The following is a 26,162-nucleotide window of genomic DNA, read 5'->3' as shown; positions in this document are numbered from 1 at the left end:
GTTTCTATGTGTCATTTATTGAAAAAAAATGTAACCCACATAGAATTTGAAGCTTAGATATTTTTTTTTCTCGCTCATTTTCCAAAATGCATTTTGCAACTAATAAATCCCACAAATTCATTTTAAATTCGTCCAAATTAAAAAAAAGAAAGAAAAATATATCACAGAATTTATGTTTTTTTAATCTTTTTATAAACCACATAAAGTAATTTTAATATACTTCAATTCAATTTTCTAAATTCTTTAAATACCTGTATCTTACTTATTTATTTTTTCTCTGTCTCTCGTTAATCGTCTTTTATTAAATGAAAAAAAATGTTTTGCTCATTTGAGAATAATGTTTTAAATGACCAATCCAACAAATAAAAGCAATAAAAATGATGTAAATTTACTTCATGTCAAAATACAATTAATCTGGACAGCTCTAAATCTACAGCCAAATACTTTCATATCCTAGAGACAAAATCAGATGAACTGTAATCAATCTTGACAACTCAATGAATTTCATAATTTGCTCTTTATACGAGGAATCACTTTCTGGTTCCTCGTATAAACAGCAAATTTAATAAGCAGAGACGTTCTTCATTACTTTTAAAAAATAGAAGAAAATATCTCAATTAGATATTTGATAAAACGATCAATATCAATTGAATTACATTGCAATAATGGAATCTAATACTAAAATAAATTCAAAAAAACATTTTAATTAATAAAAGTTCTAATTAGAATTTCAAAAAAAAACCTCTTTTTAGGGTATACTATTCTATTAGGGTATACTATTAGGGTATACTATTTAGAATATATCTATTCCAAATTTTGTAGTTATAAACCCAATGGTTAGAATTACAGAGCATATAAAAGCATTGTTTCTTAAGTAAGATTTTAAATTGCATAAATTTTAGATTTTAAAATTTTTTTAAGTTTCTGAAAATTAAATCATTTAATTTCAGTTATAATCGAAATTAAATATTTATATGATTACATATCTTTTAATTACATAAATACTTTGATGATTTTTTTAATTCAACATTTAAAATTATTACTATAAAATTTTACATTTATTAAAAATTAAAAAAAATTTTAAAAAAATTGATGCTCTAAATTCTAACCAGGCTATTTATTTAATATAAAATGAATAATGTTATATTTAGTACTAATAAAGTCTCATACATCCAGAAGCCAAATTTTAAACAAAAAAAAATGTTAAAAATTATAAAAACCATCTTAAGAAAGCCAAACGAGATAAAAGGAATTTTCATTTTAAAAATTATATAGATATATTCATTGAGACATTTTTTCTTTTTATATTAATAGAATCTTCTGTATTTTAGAATAGTGAGGTATAATTATTTTAAAAAGACTTCTAACAATTTGCTTCTGTCTTTTCGAAAATGTTCTTAATATTATTAATTTTTATCTATTCGCGCTTTGTAACCACAAAACAAAAAAACATAATCTTCCGAAATGCATATAAGCAATTCTATGAAATACATATATGCAAAATTTTAAATCCGACACTGACGAATTTTATTTCTTCTTGGTATTTACTTCTTCCTTGGTAAAAAGAATTTTATGCAATTGAATATTCAGGTTGGTTGGTTGTGAGTTACCAAGAGCCAAGCTTGGCTAACTGCGCCAAACGTATGGTTATTGAATATTCAGATTGAATGCATTTCCAAGATGACCGTTGCCATTCTGTACTCAACAATTCTTCAATAAAATAAAAATACATTTATTTCGTTATCTTCTATCTTAAACTTGACCTTTCATCTCAAAAAATGCGCATGATATTTATATTTTTCTAATATAAAATATCTTAAGAGGTTTATAAACGTGGACATTGATCATTTTAAAAAGATTGTGTAATCTGTTTTATAATATGAAATCTAGAAAATCTTTCGTGATATAAAAAAACATGTCGTTTGTCCAAAGACTACTTTTCATCTTCATGATAATCTAATAGATTTTTGCAAAATAGATATTAGGCTCTTTGCATTACCACTTGAAAATCCATAGCAAAATAAGCAACGATATCTATACTAGGCATCAATTAGTGAAATAGTAAGTTACGTCATTTTGTGTATCGCATTCCGCTATATTTAAGTTGAAAAATATTAAGAAGCTTATCTTGCCATTTAACTGTTATACGCAAAAAAAAAATATTTACTAGACCATGAAGGTTGCTTTTCAAGGCTATGATTTATTCAATAAATAAATGATCTGACGTTTTGGGTATCTAAAACTCTTGAAGGTTTTCGGTAATGTATTATTATCTACAAATACTTTGAAGCAAAAATACAAACAAATTCCGGTTTATAAATTTTCAGAACAAGTAAAGAAAAAAAAATGAAATAGAATAGACCTTTAACAATAGCTAACTTTCATTTAACACCATGTAATGAAATCAAACCACTTCGAACGAAATATTTTAAATTCGTCTGCCATAAAAATACACACATATTCGCTTTTATTATTAGTAGCAATATAAAATTTGAAATTTGAGAATTTGAAATTCCTTACAGGTTTTGATAACATCTGATAAATTCTAATAAAGTTATTCTATTCCAACAATAACTTTGAACTTTATATTCAGAATTACAGCGTTAAAAACAAATCCATCATAGGACGTTTTTCCTTGGCTTGTTTGTTTCAAAGCTTTTTCTAAAAGATGATCATCATAAGTGCGAAATTCCTTTAGAAATGTCGGTTTTTAATTTAAATTTTTCACTATTTTAGGAATTTCCATCTGATGTCGATTGTAAATCAAAATTTCTTTTTAAATAAAAATAATGACAAATAAGAAATCCAAAAGCTTCACAACCTTGATTGTAATGATAAAAGCAATTTGGACTTTGGCCGTGAAATTATGTTTATCGGGGGAATAGCCTCGATCAATTGCTTACAACGAATTTTAAAATGAGATCGAAATTTATTTTTATTTTTTTTCTTTAGGTCATGAAACGTCTTTTCTTTTTCATTTAACGTTGTTGTTTTTTTCACAGTTTTCATTAGAGCTTTCCAGCATTTCAGCAATTTCAGTTTGTTACAATCTGGGAGTTTTCAGTATATATTCAGTATAAATAAAAATATGATTATATCTTTTTTCAAAAACTTAAGCACTTTTCATCATACAATGAATTCAAGCCAGCTTCGAATGAAATATTTTAAAATCGTTTGTCATATAAATCGATTCCGAAACTAAGAATCGCAATCATATCACCGGAAAAACTCGAATTATTAAATACATGAAGTTATCTTCCCGAACCTTTTCTCTTTACTTTTTTTAATTTTATTTTCTAACATTTTAATTCTTTCTATAATTTTTCTTACATATTTTTATTAATTCTGGTTTAATCGCCTATTCTTTCCGAATTTTTCAAAATATCTTTTTTATCCATCTTGAATTTTTAAAGAAACTCTTTTTTATTCCTAAAATTTCTTTCTTCAATAGAAAAAAATATTAAATTTTTATCTGTTTCTCCGAAAATATTCAACTAATGACTAATTTCCAGTTCTAATCTTCAATATTCCTTTTGCATTCTAACGCAAAAAAATAACAATAATGAATTAATTAATATTTTTTTAAATACTTGATTAAGATTAAAAAATGTTTTAAGAAAATAAACTTTCAAATACTCTGTCATCTATGCAAAGCTTGTTTTACAGCATGAAATAAAGTTAAAAGTTTTTAATTTATACTTATCCTTATAGACAGAAACTTAAATGAAGATTTAAACACATTAGAATTTAAAATTTATCTAAATTTCTATCTATAATCACTATTAAAAATAATATATCCCCACATTTGAAGATATTTAATAATATACAGGATGTCCACTTTAGAATAATTTTTTACCAACAATCTGAAAAGTTTTATTTCTGAAATATCATAAAGAATTGTATAAAAAAGTATTTTCAAGCATAAAAAGAATTTTTCCTATTGATCAACTTCTTCATTTTTTGTAGAATTTTAAAAATTAATTAATGGCATGATGAATTCTTCTTATAAAGAATTTTTGACTTTCCATGTAAGCTCATAAAAATAATGGAATGTCTTGCATTCAACTTTAAATCAAAAAATAAATCATGATTTTTTTTTAATTTCCACACATTTTTAATTATTTTTGCAGGAAAAGCTTAAAATTAGAAATTTAAAAAAAAACTATTTAGTGAATTTATTTTAAAAACCCCACTTATAACTAGAAAAATATTAAAAATTAAATGAATTATTAAATATTAAATATTAATAAAATATTAAATCAAATGAATTTAATTTAGAATTTTATCTCATGATATGGTAATTAACGATTTGAGAAGACAAATATTCAATGTGCAAAAAAAAAAAAAAAAACATTAAATTCAGAAAAATTCTAAATGGAATTGAATTTAATGGAACTCAAATGTAGTAAAAAGATTCCGATTCAAACTTCATGCTAATAGTATTGATTTCTTTAAAAAAAATCAATTTTATTTAAAATTTATGTCTTATGCTCTTTAATGTTAAATTTGAATTACTTTTATGCATTATTGTAAAATAGTTATTAAATTTTGATAAAACCTTGATAAATTACAATCTTTAATGTTGAGTATGGGATTTAAGAAAAAAAAATATACATTAAATTTTTATTTTCATAATTTCGCTTTTTCACATCAAATAGAGATTATCTATATAAGGTTAAAATAATTTTTTTAGTTGAGCAGTGAAAGAAAGAAATTACTTTTATTTTTTAATTTCCTTATCTGCAATTTGTGGCACGAATTGCATCATTAAAACGGCATTTTTAAAATTTTGAGACACTGTAATGTATTTTTTGTGGAGTAATATTTTTGGAAGTTATCGGTGAAAAACGCCGAAATTCAATTTAATGGCTTGTTTGTCTAGAAAAGGAGACACTTGAAAAATCCAGTTATTACAGGATCTTGTTAATTGTTAGGGACTACTTCTTAGGCAGTCCACGCAAATCAATACAATACTTTAGTCATAAGTTGGATATTCCTCAACCCCTAATTTTGATAATTTTACATCTTCTGTTATATTTAAACCGTATCACATACAGTAGTCTGGTCCAATTTTCATAAAATGCCATTAAAATTCGGAAAAAATAAATAACAGTTATATTATTAGTTTAAGATATTGAATTGGCTACTCAAAACGGACGACTATGTTTACATCCAGATATGTAACAGAGTAAAAAAAGGAGAAAGTGGAAGCTTAAATACCAGTTTTTTTAATTAAAATAAAGTTATTAAACTGAGAGAAAAAAATTAACAGATTTTTGTATTAAAAAGACTTATAAAATGAACTGACGAGCATCATAATAGATTAATTAGGTAAAATAGATTTTTAAAAAATACGTATTTGTAAAAATACTTTTAAGGCGAAGTTTTTTGGAATTCCATTTAAATGTACGTTAAACAGAAGGAAAAACTTGTTAAAATTTCTGAAATTACAAGTTTGAGTTAAAGGGCAGAATCTTCTTACTACATGTTGGAGAAAAACATTGTGACTATTCGAAAAAGGTTTAAATATTTTTGTTTTATATGAGGCATTATTTCTTTTCACAATTAAAGAAGAAAAAGATATAATTTTATTTTTAGAAAGAGATATAGTAAATTTAAACCCTTCGCTATTCTATCTTTCGGCAAGGGTCTGAGGACAATGAGTTTAAACTCGAGGATCAGTTCGTTATTTCTCTGTATATATAATCCAATAAAAGTATAAACTATTTATTAAAATATAGTTTAAACATTTATAAATAAAACAAATTCTGTGCACGTGTTTTAATTTCACGCTTCCATTTAAGAGTCGTATTTTGGATTACATAATATTCAACTGTTTACTCGGACAAAGTTATTCATTTCATTCATGTATCCTTTTGAAAGTTTATCTATAATCTCAACAATATATTGTTTGGCCTTGTAACGCAATTTGTTGAATCGGAAATATAATTCCAAGAATCATTGAAATATAAACAATCTGAGAAGTATACTTACAAAAAAATAGGAGTAGAATTTAAATTTTCCTATTTTAATAAAGCGGTACTTATTTTAATAAATCCCTTATACCTTATAGACTGCTGACGAATTAAATTAAATGAATTTTAAAAAATTACTGCAATGATATAAATTAAAATTTCTCATTTCATTAAAAAAATGCAATGTTAACAATATATATACGTATCGAAATATTACAAAGCCAATGTAAACAGTTAAAAAGGCTGCTTACAAATGTTTGTGTAACCTTTTGAAATCGAGATTTCGAGGAAATCTTAGTTAAATATAGCGCAATGTGACTTGCGTATTGTCAGCTCTAGATTTAAATAATATCATCACATTCTCTGGAAGAAGAAACAGACAAATATTAAGAAAAATATAGCAAAAATATGGTTTTAAAATGTGGTTCTTCTGCGGCCTCAACATACAAACCTTCATGGTTATCATTGGAGGTCTGACATTAATATACCAGGCATCATGTTAAATCCTCATAGTGATGTAATAATGATATATAAAGATATATTGAGGACTGTCACTCTTAGACGCTTACAGGCAAGAAAACTCAACTTTTAATGATAACATAATCAAAATATTTTATCAAAAAAATTACTTTATTACTTGCTTTCGATATTATGCCTTCCTATTCTTTAACATTATCAAACTGTTTAATTTGCAGGGATTACAAAAGTTACCAATCCCTAACATTAATTTTGTTTATTATTTATGACGTATACGACAAAAAAAACATAAAAAATAAAGTTATTTGTGGCAATAAATAAATGGTAAAAATTTTGATTTTAATACATTTGCTTACTATATTACCAATTTTTATATATCCACTGATTTGCCCTCATTAAAGAATTGTTGTTTGATTTCGACCTTAATGTTCTATTTTTAAATATTCTTTCTGAACTGCATCACGTGTAGTTTCCAGAAATAAATTTTTATCGTCTGCAGTTACTGGAAACAACCCTTAAATAAGTATCTTCGGATTAGTCAACCGATGAGAGATTAACCCTTGAAGAAATCTTGTAAACATGACAGGTTTACACAAGTTCAAAGTCCAAAATGAAGGCGTTGAAAAAGTTGTCAAATTTCGAAATGAGTTGATTTATCAATCAGCCATAAAGTGTTCCTTTTTTGATAAGTCGATACGTATTCGTATCGTCATATGAAGTACACACCCCTTGTTTTTGTATACAATAAAAAAAAAGCTGACATTAGTAGATAGATTTTTGATAGAATCGAAAGTGACGCGTTCAAATATCAAAAGTTCTAAAGTTCACTTTCAAAGGTTCTTTTCTCTCATTCAGTAATAACTGGATTTATCTGGTAAATTGTTTGAAAATAAACAAATACATTCCAAATTACATTAAATATTTGAATTGGGAACGTTACTCAAATTGTATTAATCAGTGATCTTAAAAACAAGCTTAAGTTGCTAATGAAGGACAAGCATAATGATTTGGCTTAGCATCAAAAATAAAAACATTCTATCAGTATCTTTAATATAAATTAATATATTTTAATTTATATTAAAGATAACTAATAAAATCTAAACTGCCAATGTTTAAATTAGTTATTATCTGTAGATGATAATTATTTCATTTAAACAGAATTTCAAATTACGTTTTTGAGAAATGTTGTCTATTAAACATTTCTGAACATGTGTTAAACTATTATCATGTGTTCTATGCCATGTGTTAAACTATTTTCAGTATTTCGTTGACATATATTTTGCTTTATAAGCAACATAATTCTCTTTGGCTTAGCTTTTTCGAAGATGCCCATAAAGTAAGTTTAAGTTGCACATTATTCAATAATTTCAGTTTTAAAATGAAACATTATTTAATAGTTGGTTATCCATTTCTGATGTTGGAATACCACGACAACAGACAAATCAATAGACAACCATGATCAAACAAATGTTTGGAACAAATAGCATCGAACAAATGTTTGGATGTTTTGATTAATTCTGATATGATAGCTCAGAAAATAAATTAAATCGATAGGATGAATAAAAATTCAACTGTCCAAAATTTCAGATAATTAGGCTTAACTGTAGATAAATATATTTTCTCTATAAGTTCATATTTAAAATCTGCTTGGTACCAGTAAAGAGAAGTTTATATAATATTGCTCTTACACTCAATGTTTAGCTTCACAGTTATCGAAATATTTCAATTGGACTTCTGGTCTCTTCTACTTGAATATTCAATTAATCAAAAACTTCGTCGTATCATTTAAATCATTCTATTCATTTCTCTAATGTGTTGTTCCATTAGATGTGAGTGTTTATATCCAATCAAACTATTGCCCTAACAAAATTAAGTTGATTCTTGAAAATATGTATATACATCGGACAACCAGATAAATCTATTCATTATTAGTACAAACTATTATACAGGATCCCCCTTGATATTGTGCAATATTCTGAAAGTTATAAAATAACATGAGGGTATCATAACAACAATACTAACATTTTGTGCCATTGGGATTGAAATTTTTAAAAATTATGCTAGAAATTATATCCTGAATGCTGAATTCATTTCCAACAAGCCTGGAGAAATGAACTTCGAGAGGACACTTCCATTTTGGCAAATTCTCGCGAAAACGAGATTAACAGGAATCTGATTAGCCCACACACGTGAAATGTCTGTGTTAAAGACAACTTAACGTGGTAAGGATGCTTCATCGGTGAAAAGCATTTGCTTTGAGAAACTGGAATGAATGGTTCTCTGTATGAATCAATGACAAAAGTAAATACTTGGGATATTCGGCTGCTTTCAACAACTGCACTCTTTAAAAATGAAAAATATGTAAATGTTCCTCATTTAGTATCTGCCATACTGTTGTTCTCCAAACTACCTAGCAATGTCTGCTAAAGCTTGTTTCTTCTTCAATAGGCTGAAAGACAGCTTCCTCTACTGAAACTGTCCATGTCGATCGGCGTCTTCCTCAATGAACATTGATACCAACAAATGATCCAGCTTTAAACAGTTGTTGATGAACACGTGAAAACATTTGATGCTGTAGCACATGCCTGTTGAAGTGGAGCTCAGTATATATTTACCTATCTCGTAAAATAATTTCCCCTGCGGCACCGTAATTTAGATGTTGTGGTAAAAGCTTATGTCAGTTAACTTGCTTTTGTATCATGGTCATGTTACTAGACTGAAAACCACAAGGTCCCAGGTTCTATCCTCGCGCATCTCAATCCGCCACATTGGTGACCTCGGACGATGATCCTTCAACCTTCATACAGTGGCGCCATCTACCCACAGCAAACCAAAGTCGTCAGATTCACTAGACGCAGCAAAACCAAAGTCATCAGACTCACTTGACGCAGCAACACAAAAAGGCCGCAGCAACCCAAAGTCGTTAGACTCATTTGATTCAGCATCATGGTTTAGTTACTGGACTGCGAACCACAACGTCCCAGGTTCTATCCTCGCGCATAACAAACCGATACAATGTATATCGGCAAATTCATTCCATGTATACTGCTTCATGTTACTTCTGCGAAGTCACTTTGTCAAATGAGGATTGGCTGCAAACAGCTTTACGAGTGAATGAAAGTTCTAGACATATAGCGCCCTCTACATCGCCATACGCTAGTTTGCATACATGCTTTCCCATATGAAAAAGCTTTTTTTTTTTTTTTTTTTTTTTTTCGATTTTCCACCTCCTCACAAAATATTGACACTGTAGTTTTTTTCAGTAATTAAAGTAATTTAGTGAAGTAAAGTGATTTAGTAAAGTAAATTTTAGTAATTTTAGCAATTAAAATTTTTATATCATGACATGGCGAAATTTTAAGAAAAAAATTTTTCTGGATTGGTTAAAATTTATTTGAGGTTTTCATGAAAACTTTATCTTAAGAAAAAATATAAGTGCCTGATGTGTGTTACATGTGCTTGAAATACCTATTTGTGATTAAGTTTAAAGATAGTTCATTGCAAAGAAAACTGTATCAGGAACACGTTAGATGTATGTATTTATGATGCACGTATTTACGATGAACATGCCTCATCGAATACTGTTGCAAAGAGTGGTTTTGATGGTTTAAAATTACTGATTTCAATATGCATGACAGAAAGCATGATAAACGACAAAAAACATTCAAGATACAGATGTGGAAGAATGATGAGGTCATACTTGGGGAAAGATATGATCAGTTTAAATGCAAGAATTGGAAGGGGAAAAACACCTAGAATAATGCGAAAGACAATGCTAACCCACATGTCGCCAGACCAGAGAAAAACTGTAGCATCACTTTGCTTGGATGTGAATCATTACATTCACTTAAGATTGCTTGCCGTATTCAAAAGATTTTGTTCCTTCAGATTACTATTTGTTCGCACCTTGCTGAATGCTTTTTTTAGGAGTTCAATTCCTAATCAAATATTTAAAACTGACTTGATAACTAAATAGCATCTAAGCAATCAATATTTTTTTCCCGCGAAATTTGTTTGTTGTCCGAAAGAGGGACAAATATTTTAGTATTTAAGAGATAATATTTTGAGTAAATCGATTTTTAATTTTTATAACTAATAACTAATTTTTTTAAAGTAAAAAAGGATGCAATTATATTTCTACATCCAATATTTATTTGGGATTTCATTCATTTTTCATGTATTCTGCATTTGGCGAGACAGAAATTTAATTGATTATGTATATATTTATTTCTCATTTTTGAAGCTTCTGGTTTGACATTCTTTTTTTTTAATTCTTCTCTTGTACTTTCTCTCTTTATAGGAAATAATAACCCGTATTTTTCCATTCTTTAAATATTTTTTTTCTTTTACAGTACTTGGAACTGAGGTTTCACAGAGCAGTAAGAACGATTGGATGTATTGTTTTCACTCTACATATGGTAAGTTTCAAACTGTCAATCACTGACATTGCATTTTTTTTTCTTTGAACCAAGTTTATATGATTCTTGAAGAAATGAAGAATGAGTATTTCTAATCAAATATTAAAAACCATATTTTTATCAGACCATATCAAATAAATAGAAGACAATTTACGATAGATTCGAGCGATCTTCTTATTATGACTTATCCATTAAGCTTTAATTGTTTAGGTTCGTTTCAAATGGAAATCGCATATTTTAAATTATGGAAGACAGTGAAGGACCCTGAATTCTGCATCGTCACTTTTCTTACATTATAAGCGATTACATTAAGTGCGATGGAAAATTACTTTTCGTAGAGGAAGTAAGTGTCTTTGTACAAAAAGGAAAGCATTGAAGAGCACATAATTTTTTACTATCACTTTTATATAATATAAGCTTTTTGTAATGAAAATTATTCTTAACAAATATGATTAATAATGCATATCCAAAAACACAAGTAAGTCTAAAAATAATTAAAATTTTATCACTTATCACTTGAAGATTCATCAAAGAGAGTAAAAAAATGAACGAGGAAAGTTCTTTGAGATTGAGTACGTCTGCGCACCATTGCTTTTCCCATTTACGATATTTTCTGATTTCAGGCATTATCTCTAATTAATATGGTTAGAATTATTATGGTTAAAATTATTTGTTAGAATAATTTGCACCGAAATTAGAATTTACTAAAATTTCTCTACTTGATGGTCCTTTTCCATGCATTAATCGAAACTCAAATTCATCAAACAGTCTATTCTACTTTTTCCTAGATATATATTTGATATTTTCCAGCCTAATGTTATTAATTTCGCTCTGATGTTAGAAATCAATAGGATCGAAGAAAATTCTCCGCATATATGTTTAAAAACACAAGTAAATCTAATATATTTTCATTTGTGAATTCTAGATACTAATTAATACTAATATATAATAATTTAAATATCAACTTATTTTTCACATAACGTTTTATTTTTTCATAATTATTCACAAATTTATCTTGTAATTTTTTAATAAGAATTATAATGAAAACCTTATTATGGTAATCAAATTAATTTATTTAATCGCTAATGATAAATATTATATAGTATGTGTCAAAAGTTGCTCCAGTATCATTTGATTTGCTTCTAAAAGTTTTCTTTTTTACATTTAAAGCTCATGTATATGCCAGTTGTCTTGTATGCTCCAGCATTAGCATTATCAGAAGGTAAGACATATTTGCGTATTCAGTAGTATTTAATGCGATATAATAAAATTCTATAATATTGAATATCAATATTAATGCATAGTTAACATATAATTTTAGTATATTCTGATCTGATAAATATTTTAGTATATTCAACAAAACACAAATAACATTATGGATTTAGTATTAATGCCTTATTGTTCGATAAAAGAAAAAACTTAAGCATCTAGGTATTGTTACTTTTACTTATTTTTTTACAGATAGCCCTTACTTTTTATAATCATTTTCATATTTGGAACGCTATTCAAAACACCTCTATCCAACAGATATTTAATTAAATATGATGTAAATAACAATTATACAAATTTTGTTAACTTTCAAAAATTTATCTAAAATAAAAAGTGAAACTGCTAGGCGCACACACATATAACACAAAATTTTCATCACTATTTTATAACATGAACTTTTAAAACTTTCTCCAAGAATTTATTTTCGTTGCTTTCTTAAGATTTCAAAGCTCTTTTCCCCTCAGAGTCTCATCCTCTATGGGTAGATACGGGTATCCCAACTCCAAGGTTATCAGGGATCTTTTCTCCCTTGGTGTTTACTCTCCCTTACGCGTTCTACTTTTTGCTTGATCCTTCCATCTTTCGACTACTCGTGACGCGCGTTCTAGTTTTAAACCAATCGTAGTTCTTACGCTATTAACTTCAATAAACAACCATCCTAAGCTCTTTCACTTAGTTTAATCTAAAATATTCACTTATAATTATCTAAAACATTCATTTAGTTTAATCTAAAATATTTGGTTTATTTAACATGATAATGCTTTTAGTTGACATATGTCTATAAGCAGCATGAAGAAAAAATGCTCAAACTGCTCTATAGATCCTTGAACCTAAAGCTACCAAATTTGGCAGGTATATATTTCTTGGGGTAATACGAACTCTAAAAAGAAGAAGAAAGGGATTTTCAAAATTTTAATAAAACTTTTAATGTAAAATTAATTGAAATTTCAAAGCTTATCCTTAATAACTTCGAAGCTAATATCTCACAAAAAATAATTTTACACCATGTTAAAGTCAAAATTAAAAATAAGCTTTTCAATGATATTTTTATTTCTGTACATCTTTTCTTAATTGTAATAAATTTTTAAAAATAAATGTAATGTTTTACAAAAATATTCTATGTTCTTTTAATAGCCGTGTTTTTAAAACGCGTGTTGAACGATATTAAATAAAATTTTTATGTGCATATTGGCTTTGTTGCACAATTTAGAATAAATTTTACAAATCAAATAAAGGCTGACGAAACAGTACCACGCTATGATGCTTCAGGTTAGAGACCCTAATATCCTTAAAATAGTTGCTTTACTGCATTAATTAAAAATAAGACTTATTCTCAATATTGCAGTGGCAGATTTTTCCAAATAAATTCATTATTTTGTGAAATAATTTGGTCCTAAAAGTAGGGCAGAGAAACAACCAGTTTTGTCAACTAAACAATTCACATGTTGTTCAGAAGAAAAACAAATTTTATCTTTTCTAATACATTTTAAAAATTGTATTTCTTTCAAACTTAAAATATTTTCTTTTCTTTAAACAGACAAAAAAATATTTTTCACTCTAAAAAATGCTCGTTTAATAAACTCACTCGATAAAAAAAAAGTATTATCATGAGATGTCATTACTTATATAGGCAAGATTTACAATAAAAGTGAATCTGCTTAGTTTCCGAATAAAATTACAGCAAAACCCAATCATTCAATTACGATTATGAAAAAAACAGGCCCATAAGAAACAAAATTTGTTCAAAGACATCATTACAAGAATTATAATCAGTCATAGTACAGAAAAATAAAATTCGTTTGGATCTAATGGTTTTCAGTTTAATATTTGATATTATAATTTACTTTTCCACTTGAATTTTCATATTAAATCCCGTCAATTTTTATCTACATCAATTATCAGTGTCGTTATTAAAATTATTTAAATGGACGTAGTCAAATTATTTGTTTCTTTTTCAGTGAATTTCCTTTCCTTGATCTTATTAAATCCTATTATCTATAATCGTAGAAACTAATAAATGGGGATATATACAATGCTATGTTTAATAAATTATATACATCCAAAGTTGAAATATTCTAAACTCTAACAAATATTATTGAACCAATAATATTTATATTTTAATTTGAAATTATGTCACAACAATTTTTGATAATCAATGGTTTCACTTAAAACTACAACCAGTAGAAACAAAATTTCTAATTTAAAATAATCACTTTATTTTATGTTTTGATTTTTTTTTCAGTTACAGGGATAAGAATTTGGACAGCAGTGCTCTCAATAGGCTTAGTCTGCACATTTTATACCAGCATTGTAAGTATGATTAACACGCCACTTTTTAGTTACTTTCATTTCATTCGATTGTATGAGACCTTTCAGATGCCTTTCGCATCCCAAGTTAGCCGTCTTGCGAACCAATTATTAGTTTAATCCTTAAAAAAGCCAATTTTGCTATAGTTTATGGTAACAAAAAAACCTAAATATTTATACATAGTTATGGATTGTTTTCATTGATGGCGGTAACTCTAATTCCATATGATTAACATTTATCATTCATTTTACAAAAATAATTATATACATACACAGGATATATCTTTATCATATCTACATAATGTTTTTGACTTTCTAATATTGGAATTCTGACGTTATCTATCTTATATTCTATATTTTATAAAGTCATTAATAATATGATAGAATACGGTAACAAACATTTTCATTATACATTTGTTGTTAATACAAATATTATACCGTAAACATTTTTATATGTATCCATTAATGTATGCATTACTGTATACATTTTTCGCTATCATTCAGAAAACTTTATAAAACAACGGTTATTTCAGAAAACATTAATAAATATATTAATTTATAATATATATATCAATATAATAATATATATATTAATAAATAAATATATTAATTTATATAAATTTATAAAAATATCAGATAAGTTATTTTGGAGAATCTTGATATTTTTTTAATAATATTCATTGTTATTTCCAAGATTAAATATTTCCAACGTTTATATTTCCAACTGATATTTAATGTTCTTAAGACAGAGTGTAGTATCTTTTAAGGTCTTTACGCATTTTTAATCTTTTTTAAGTTCATTGCTGCAGCGTTTAATCATAGTTTCCGTGATATTCATTTTACGACCTCTACCATTTATATATATATATATATATATATATATATATATATATATATATATATATATATATATATATATATATATATATATATATATATATATATATATATATATATATATATATATATATATACACACAAAGAGGGAGAACGCGTAGTGCAGTAGTGTGCTTGAGATTTCTCTCAAAAATAGGGATGAAAGACAGGCGTCCATTGTCAATATATCTTAAACGTATGCGTAATCATATGAAATAAAAGCTGATGAAATCGGGCTAGTGGGTTTAGTCGGAGGTTCAACAATAGCCGCCCCCAAATTGTAATATTTCTTTCCCTTCGATTTTCATAACATTTTAAAAATATACATATAAGCATTTTTATATTGTTGTTTGGATAAGATAAACTTTTTAATTCTAGGGAGGCATAAAAGCCGTTGTTTGGACCGACTTTTTCCAGTCCTTGATGATGTATGGGTCCATCTTAGTCATTGTGGTGAAGGGAACCATCGACTTGGGAGGTTTCGATGTTGTGTGGCAAAGAAGCATAGAAGGTGGAAGAATCGAATTTTGGAAGTAAGTCTTTTGCCGATCATTTAAATCATGAAAAAATCTTATAAAATGTGTACAGGGAGTACAATTATAAAATGTGTACAAGGAGATTCACAGTACAAACTTGGGAGGGAGGTAGAAAATAAGGATGTGAATTATATTCACACAGGAAATTCTGGTTGCAATTCATTTCTTTAGTCATAAATTCAGGTTGTCTCAGTTTAGCTGAAGCTATATGTTTAGTCTCTAATATTTGGTACCTTTAAAAGAAAATTTATTTTAAAATGGAATAAAAAATATTTTTTTCAATAATGTATTTAAAAGTTGCCACGGAATATTCTAAAATCACTTTTAATTTTTAATTGATTAAAATTTCAACAAAAAATTGCGTTATAAAAGAGTTATGGCCTATAGAGTGAACCAACAAATAGAGAAAATCAGATTATCATTAATTGTTAGAAGTGATAGAAAAGAAAGACCCGTAGCATATTACATTTTACTTAAGGATAATTTACTCTTGATAGTCATAAAAAAATTTGTTGTTTGTAAATATCTTAAATAAAGACTTAATACCCAGTGAAATCATATAACAGAAAATAATTCCTAATACTTGTGTTTGTTGAATGTAGGTTTGATTTCGATCCTACAGTCCGACACACTTTCTGGAGTTTAGTCTTTGGCGGTTACATCACTTGGATGGGAAATTACGCTGCCAATCAAGCCATGGTCCAGAGATACTTGACAATAGGCTCACTCCGGGGAGCTCAGAGGTAAGTTATATGACTCTTAATTGCAGATAAGAATATCCCATTTGAAAAGGCACGCTTGAGACTATATCGCTCTTTTTCATGATGCTATTCATAAAAAAGAATTGTTAGCACATTGTTTCGAAAGATGAATCTTCATCTCATTCACTCATGGCTGCCAACAATTGTAATATTTAGATAAATCCCATTTATTATTAAAAAAAATGTTTTTTCTTTCTTATTTATTTAATTTCATATGTCCACATTTTAGGATTTTATCCTTATTAGTATGATTTAATCTCAATTGTTTTAAAAATTCAATACGAAATTTACAGATAAAACTTATACAATAAAACATCTATAACAATTTAATTATATATATAGTGCTTCACCTTATGCTTCACCAGCCACCTTTGGTTATCAATTTGATGCAAGAAATTTTAATTAAAAACTGTATTCTTAATCGCTTGATCAGCAAAATATTTTTAACATTAAATGTTAATAGTTATAATATTCATATTATCTTAGAAGCTTTACAATAGTCTGTTCAAATTTTTATGCATTTCCTTAAATTTTCTATCTGTATATTTATATATCACAGAAAAGAGCAGCAGTGCTTAAAAATTCTGAAGTTAAAAGTTAATTGTAAACACAACAAAATTTTTGCTGCAAACAATTTGGTTGAGGATACTTTACTTCGTAAAAAAAAAAAAAAAAAAAAAAAAAAAAAAAAAAAAAGATGTCACAATACAAAAAGTCACTCTGTCGACTTTTCAAGATGCATTAAAAACCACTGAAACACTAAATAATTTTTAAGAATACGAATTCAATTCACAAAATTGCGATTAGAGTAGGAAATCAAATGATGAAATCAAAGATATTAAAACTACCAACTTCTTTTCGAAACAAATTTCCTTGCGAAATCCCATAAAAGGAAAGGAACAAATAAAAAGACTATTGCAATGAAGAAATTATTACAGTTTAGATAGATTACAGAGAATCAATATTTTGTAATCCATTCAACAGTAAGCATGGCATTTTATAACTATTTGTTTTGGGAAGAAATATGTTTACATAATTATTCAAAAACAATTTCTGCAATAAAAATGTTATGATTAGCGCATCATTCAAATAATTTCTGAATACTTTTCAATTTCTCATAAGGAATAACTAAAATAATAATCAATTTATATAATTCCACAACATTTAAATTTTTAGAACAGTTTAATCTTTTTATTATTATCTATTATAAGAGGCATAATATGATATAGGATATAACTTTAATTCAGGCTAAAACGTTCTAAAATATAATTCAATAAAAAAACAATAACAGTCAATAAAAAAAAATTATCGTGTATTAAACGGCATATTCTTCTTCCAGGTGTTTGTGGATTAATTTGCCAGCTCTCATCCTACTCATTTGCATCACTAGCATGTCAGGACTCGTCATTTATGCTTTCTACCACGACTGCGACCCAATAGGAGCGAAAATGATTCAAGCTCCCGATCAGGTACCTCGTTTTTGAACTATTTTAATGTGAATTCAATCACAAATATTATGAAGATAATTAGTAAACTCTTTCTCCTTTAGTTTTTTATAATGGAAAAAATTCACGTGTTTAAATATTAGATGAAACAATGAAAACGAATTGAATTTCTTTGCAACAAAAAAATTAATTGTTGAAACTATAAAAAAAAGTAGAAAAATTACCAAAATTTAGAAAAAAAATTGCACAACAATTAAATTGGCATTATTTAAAAGACAATTTTTAAATTTTGTAGCGTAGTAAAAATTAGTTTTTGCGATAATATTTACGGGAAATAGCGCGACAAAACACCCAAATCTCGCTTGACTTTCAATTGCAAGTTCAATAAAATAATTGCTCCTAGGTGAGTATTCATATTTCCTATCTCCACTTCCAAATTTAATAGTTTTAGATAAAATGGTTTGACCAATAGAACACCAACAACGTTTCACAATTAGCATAGATAAGAGATAGAGGTCAATTAGAAAGACAATCCATCTCGATTTCCCAACTTTTACTAAAGAATAAAAGAAACTGAATATTTTCAAACGAATACAATGGATGTTTTAAGTTTCACATGTGATAAAAAAATTATTATTCTTCCAAATAGAAGAAAATCGGCCCGGTTTGTGAATATAACAAAAAATTCAATTTTATCTTCCTGTTGTAAAATTTAGAAAATTGAAATGAATAATATTACTTGTTAATTAATGATATCATCATTTGTCAATCAGATAAATATAAGTATATGAAAGATAAACTTTTCTCCTGCATATCAAATATATGCAGATAGAACTCGTAAATTCAAATAATATCATGAAGAAAGAGAGAGAATGTTTTCTATTACAGCTGAAATAATTTATTTCATGAACAGCAAAATATTAAATATTCCAGTCGAGTTATAATTTCTCATTCATTTTTCTGAATATTTTTGTTGAAAATACTTTTGTATAAGCATACAAATTTTCAAAAATGAAATTTAGATTGACTTAATTCGGCTTATTTTAATTTCAAGTTGTAAATGTCTGACAATCATCAAATTGTTTTCATTAAATAGAATACTGAAACATTTGAAGATTTTGGACATTCATATTACCTTGGTAATATTATTTTACTATTAAAAGAAAATGACTTCAAAAATATAGCTATTAAAAAACAAGAAGAATTTCTCTAGTGAGCTTAGGAGTGACTTCTTGTTGTAATAATTTACGCTTTTACCAAAAATAAAACAATACAAAAGTATTTTTTACTTTGCAACACTTTTCAGCTTTATGAAAACTTAGCATTTGCTTTTTTTTTTATTTATTTATTTATTTTTTTTTTTTTTTTTTTTACCTTTTTTGACATTTATGTTTATTTTGATGTTCTTCTTTTCTGCAAAATAGGACTGAATCAATCAGGTATTTTATTTCTTAAGCACAAATTATTTTCATTCACAAAACAGAAACAAAAAATGTTTTTTAAAAATATATATTATAATTCTTACACGTCTTGATTAGCACCGACTTTTCTTTTAACAGCAAGCCAACAAAATCAATTTTTTCCCTGGAAGCAATACATTCTTCTTCGAAATATTTGAACATTCCTTTCTGTTCTAATTACTGTAATTAATAATCCTAAATTATTTATCATATTGGAAGAATTTTCATGATTTTTAAAGCTATGTAATGAATTATTCTTTAATTTTTTAATTTGTGATATTATCCAATGTTTTTTGTGGACTAACCATTCATATATATATATCAAATTTAGAGACTCATTATCAAGTCTTAAACTTAAGCTACCAAAATTACTTTCCCAAAACTACCAAATCAAAAAAAAATGAAATTTGCCACAAAATTTCATTTTTTTATTACTTATAAAATTGCTCCGTATATTAGTGAGATGATTTTTATTTGAAATCCATTTTTCTTCTTAAAAAATGTAAAAGGAACTGACGCTATAGCTCAAGGGATTTAATAATTGAAGTAAAATATGGAATTCTTCGAAGTTATGTTTGATATGAAATTCTTATATCATACGAATTGATTTCATTATTTGTCTAGAAAATTAGCACTTGACATTTCATCTATACTTTAAAAAAAGTTTTTGGTTTGAGCAAAGCACTGATGCTTTATGGGACAGTCCATTAGACCGAGGGCTAAAAAAACTCATCAAAGATACAGTAAAAATTTGTGTCCTGGAAGGATTTTTTTAAATTTCAATTAATTGATTAAGTAAATTAAGTCAATTCAATTGATTAAGTGCATTTTTGAAAACTTTTTCAGCTGTATCTTCAGAAAATAAGCACATACTTCTCTTTCTATTAAAAAATTTTAAGAGCAAACTTTTAAATTATAGTTATTTTATTCGCATGCAAATTTTCCCTGAATGTTGACAATCTTTAAAAAGATTGCATTAATTTCCTTAACAGATTTTATCATTAATGAAAATTTAAATGGATTTCGTTGTCTCTTCAAATATTTAATTACACAATATTCTTTCATTGTTGAAAGCTAAGAAAGAAAGATTCTACTAACTATCGGGGTAATTTCCGTGAAAAATCAGAAAATGAATTTACTTTACTTCAAAAATTGGCCAGCAATCTGAAATAGATTTCAGTTTTTGATATTACTATGATTATACAAATTCCTTCTTTTTTATGAAAGAACCATGAGTATCAAGTTATGGATAAGAGTTTTATTTTACATTCAACGTAACTAGTATCCTCTCCCAGCCAGCTGGTCATTAAATACAGCTAGTTAGATGTGTATGTTATAAACTATTTTTTTAACTGTCTTAGAAGTAGAATGTGTATTTCTTATCAAAACGCAAAGGATTTTTTCTTATCCTTTCTATCAAAAAAATTTTTCCTGTATTTCTAATCAAAGTAATAAAAAAATATATATTCATATTCTTGAGAGACATAAATCTGTCACGATAAAAAGCAATAAATATTTCACAATTTGTAGACTCATATTTTTTTTTTTTTTTTGTTTCATTTACTTTGAAGAAGATTAGAATCCATCATTTAAATAAAATAATTTTTCAAAAGTACTTTTCAATTTTTGAAATGTTGCTTTCTTTATTTTATATATATCGATTTCTATTACCAGCTGTTCCCTCGATTCGTAATGGAAACTTTAGGAGCTTTTCCAGGAATCCCCGGGCTTTTCGTATCGGGGATTTTCAGCGGAGCTTTAAGGTAAGTATTCGATTTAAAAATTTCTGCTCTTTCTTATGAGGATATTTTAGAAAAATTAATAATTTTATAACTAAGCAATTAAATTAATATAGTGAATATTATAATTCAGTTACAAAAACATTTATTTACAGTAATGCTCACATATAGATACATTCAAGGATACTAAATATCATTAAAAAAAGAGGTAAAGAGAGAATTCGTGTTCTCCTCGGTTTACACAACTGCATTATAGGAAAAAATTTGAAATGACATAATTGTCAGAACATAATCGTGCCTCATGTTACACGTATGCGTCATAGAGGCAAATAGCAGCTTGAGGAGTAGAGAAGAAACCACTTGAATGGAAAAGGAAATGAGCATTGAATTCCAACATAGTATTTGCTTTGAAAAGTCATTATTAAATATATCCATCAGATTAGATTCAGAAACAAATTTCTTTAAAAGTTATAAAAAAGAAAATCTTTGTGATGTTTAATAGCAGAAAAGTCTAAATAGGTCGCATTTAGAAGCATGTATATATATATATATATATATATATATATATATATATATATATATATATATATATATATATATATATATATATATATATATATATATATATATACATATATATATATATATATATATATATATATATATATATATATATATATATATATATATATATATATATATATATATATATATATATATATATATATATATATATATATATATATATATATATATATATATTATGACCTAATTTGTAAATTACTTCGTGCAGTCGTATGTCTTCAGTTAACAAAATGTTTTAAATGAAGTAAAAAATAATTTTTTAAATATTTTTTGAGTGAATTACGAAATTTAAATTCTTATATGGTTTCCTGATATTATTAGTCGTTTCAAAATTAAAATAATCTTAATAAATAATATTTTAAACAAAAAGAGTTCACCTCCTCTGGGAATAAAACTAAACAAGTTATATTCAAATGAAAAGCTTTGAATTTTGTAAGACCAATCATTAGAGAATGGAGAAAAAAATGGAAAATTATTACGATTATATAAAATATATCGCACTATAATAAATCATAGTAATCAAACATCTTCATTCATTTTTAATGCTCGTAATTATGTTTTTTGTTTTGTTATTTTCAACAATATTTAGTTAAAGAATTATTGTTTTTTATGTAATTTAATTATTTTAATTGCCATTTCATTTCTAGCTAAAAAAAATACTCCAGATAATTTTAATATTAAAGCATCAAAATATCTAATTGATACATTTTGAATTCTTTCAAAAACTTATATTTCTTATTTTATCTCAAACATATAAGGCATTTATAAATTGCAGCACAGTGTCCTCTGGAGTCAATTCTCTGTCAGCAGTGATGCTGGAAGACATCATTAAGAAATACATTGTTACAGACATAACAGAAGTATGGGCCACAAGGATTACGAAAATATTAGGTAAAATATTTAAAATTTTTTAAACATTGCACATAATATTTGGTAATTATTTATCATTTAAATAAATAAATAAATATCCAAATTTAAATTTACAATTTCTGTTGCATTTAACATAATCATCTCAAATCATGTTGTAACAGAGCATTAAAATTGCGAACTGTCCAGTCTTGAAAAGTTTGAGTTATCTGAATTTCCAAATACATTGAGAACTTTATTCTTATATGTAGATACCAATATGAACAAGATATTTGAACTTTTCTCCATAAATGTTCCTTTCTTTTAAAATCCGGCATTTATTCGAGATATTGTCTGGAAAAAAATATGATATTTTTTTTAATTTTCCAATTTATTTATTTGTAAAAGTAATCAAAAACATAAGAAACAAATCTTTAAATGAAGTTATTTTGATTAGAAAAATTTAGTAATTGTAATAGTTTTAAGCTAGTACACTAAGATTTAAAAATTAAAAGATCATATTTCTTTCTAATCTGCCAAAAAGAACTATATCCTTTGGTATCTTGATGGCATGTCTAGTGTCCTCTGCTCCAACTTTTACAAAAAGTAACTATTCGAAAATATAGTGGGTTTTCCAAAATTTATATATAAATTTATATATAAAATTTATATATAAAAAAATTAGTTTATATATAAACTATGTTTTTACTTAACAATCTAAATCTTTCTTTAAGGAAATTGCATTTTTATATGCTCAGTCCCTACAAATTTGTGATGTTCAGCCCCTAAAAATATGTGAAAAAATTAGGAAATATAATTTATTTTCATATAAAATTAAATAAATATAACACTTAAATAAAAAACGAATGTCACAAAAATAAGTATATAATTATATGAATTTTGTGCCAATAAGCAAATTAATGTTTAGTTGCAAAATCTTTTGCCTGAATTACAACTTGTAATCGCTTAGGCATAAATTTCAACAGTTTTTTTTTTGTTGTTGTTGTTGTTTCAATTGATGTTTTAGCCCACTCTTCTCTTAAGACTTTCTTAAAATCATCTTTATTTATCATATCGTGTTCATGGACATCTTTCTTCAACTAAGATCATGAATTTTCTATAACATTTATGTTTGGATATCGGAGTGGTTTGTGTAGCTGGAACAACAACTATAGCTTAACAATCCGCGCAGTATGTCTCGGATCGTTGTTTTGCGAAAGATGAAAATTGACCCTGGTCCTATTGTATCGGACTTTTATGTATAATATCCTTTTAAAAACCAAGATATACCAGTTTACCCATAATGTCATCAATAAAAACAAGTTCTCTTACTTCATTTGCTGCGAATCCCAAACGAGGACAAATCCATTCCCAGTCTTAATTCTTTTTAGTTTCTTCTTAAGATCTAATTCTTTTCCAACTTCCCTCCACGCTTTAGATCATCCATCACACCCCCATAGATTAAATTTGCTTTTATCACAGAAAATAACATTATTCCAGAATGATTCTGGCTTTGAAATATGTCTTTTTGCAAAAGAGTCATTTTCCTTTTCTCTTGATGGAATTAATTAATGGCTTCTGTATTGGAGTACGACAGTGAAATCCTGCATTATGAAAAACACGTCTTACAGTTGCAGCTGAAAGATTTTTCCCCAATGCAGTAATCGTTGATGCAAGTTTGAGATTTCATTAACTTTGGATTCTTTTTTTTTTCTTTTTTTTACTGAACGTGTAATATTTTTCTTTGCAATAACGCTCAAAAACTCTTTACGTCCTCTTCCTGGAATTTTGACCCTAAATCCATACTTATACTTATTTACTATATTTACTATATACGATACTTATTTACTATATTTTGTATGCAAACATGGCTTTTCCCACGCAATTTCTAGAAGAGATTTGCATCCTTTGACTACTTTATAGCAAAACAAAGCACATTTTCAGAAATTCATTACAGGGGTTTTTATAGCGAAAAAAAATAATTACATTTGTAAAAAATTATTGGTACAATTATATGCATCGAGAGTAACTGAAGAATAATTTAAAGAAAATTTTCAACAAAAAAAGTGATTAATTGACAAATTCTATAAATGTATATTTAATTTTGTGACTTCCCATTTAGTGTTTATCACATGCAAAATATATAATTAAAATATCCGGAGGGTTTCATAATTTTTTTAACCTAAATATACTTCCTAGTATATACTTTTACGTTCTTGTAAATATTAAGCTTAACTTTATATTACATTTTTACATCTTTAAAGAAGTAATTGGAGTATACTCAATATTGAGTATATAAAACAGTTAAAATACAGAGGCTAGAACGCCCATTCAAAATTTCAATTTGTTGAATCATCAGTTTTTATTATAAGTAATTTCCCCCCCCCCCTCAATTTTTTTTCAATATTTGCAAAAACCTTTATCTCAATATTTAAATTATAATTGATATTTTTTCAGCTATGAGTTTCGGAATTATATCAATAGTTCTAGTCTTTGCTGCAGAGCAGATGGGAGGTGTTTTGCAGGTAAATACAACTTTTTTTAAAAATTATTTGAGTTCTTTTAATATAATTTTATACTTATAACTGATATTGTTCATTCAAAACATGTAGATTAAAAATATAAATTTTATCTTTCTGCAGTAATGTCTCAAATTTTTCAAGATAACAAGTCTATCACACTAATTAATTTAATCTATTTTAACTCATAAGTAGCAAATCAACTTATGAGTTACGATAGAATAAATAGAATAGTTTATAGATAGATTAGTAAAGAATTAATAAATAGAATACACGCAGATTATTGTGCTCAGCTTAGATAACGTAAATTTTTCACTTTGCACTTGTTAATACTGGGATCTGTTCACGTAAAGCTCGCTGTTTTCTAAATCCATCATCTGCAATTCTAATTTCAATGTAATTTCTAATGATAGAATAACATTTTTTTCTTCGTAATTATAAAATAATAAAAAGAAAATTAGCGAATTTAGGTAAATTATTTACTTTCAGATAAATTCCACGTTTCTGTTTGATTTAAGATGTTAAACATTTTTTATTCTATTGTTATGGCAATAGATGAATGCTCCTTATGAATTAAACCAGTCTCACCCTTTATCTTCTCCTTATGAATTAAACCAGTCTCACCCCTTCTTTTCTCCTTCTTCTTTCTAATAAAGGTGTAATTCCTACACTCTCCTGCATAAAATAGTATACCTCTGGAAAGAACCATAACACTGCGTGCTCAAATTTTTATTTTCAGAGTCTATCACATGAGAGTTTTGTTCTTCGTATTATAACATATAAAAACTAATATGCATTTTAGATGCCATTATATCGACCGAATAAAACGAAAATTAGATGTCTCAGAAAGCATGTAGAAGTTTACGTTATTAGAAAATGCAGGCTGAAAGATGCTCAGTCAACATATGATTGATTCAAAATATGATGACTTCACACATTGGATGCTAAA

The 26,162-nt window shown here is 26.5% G+C and overlaps 1 protein-coding gene across 3 annotated transcripts in view; it reads left to right on the top strand.

Annotated features, from left to right (window-relative positions):
* Window positions 1-26,162, top strand: part of LOC129963095 (sodium-coupled monocarboxylate transporter 1-like) — a 75,349-nt gene that overhangs the window by 42,868 nt on the left and 6,319 nt on the right. For all 3 annotated transcript variants that reach the window (XM_056077372.1, XM_056077282.1, XM_056077196.1), the window contains exons 3-11: window positions 10,805-10,870; window positions 12,041-12,092; window positions 14,382-14,449; window positions 15,701-15,855; window positions 16,461-16,601; window positions 17,959-18,088; window positions 21,199-21,287; window positions 22,624-22,739; window positions 25,152-25,219. In XM_056077372.1, the coding sequence (XP_055933347.1) occupies window positions 10,805-10,870; window positions 12,041-12,092; window positions 14,382-14,449; window positions 15,701-15,855; window positions 16,461-16,601; window positions 17,959-18,088; window positions 21,199-21,287; window positions 22,624-22,739; window positions 25,152-25,219 (885 nt within the window). The remainder of the gene's footprint in view (window positions 1-10,804; window positions 10,871-12,040; window positions 12,093-14,381; window positions 14,450-15,700; window positions 15,856-16,460; window positions 16,602-17,958; window positions 18,089-21,198; window positions 21,288-22,623; window positions 22,740-25,151; window positions 25,220-26,162) is intronic.

The sequence above is a fragment of the Argiope bruennichi genome, chromosome 1 (genome assembly GCF_947563725.1).
Source record: "Argiope bruennichi chromosome 1, qqArgBrue1.1, whole genome shotgun sequence".
NCBI classification, from domain to species: domain Eukaryota; kingdom Metazoa; phylum Arthropoda; class Arachnida; order Araneae; family Araneidae; genus Argiope; species Argiope bruennichi.
The sequence above is the reverse complement of the archived record's forward strand: the minus strand, read 5'-3'. Positions and strand labels throughout refer to the sequence as shown.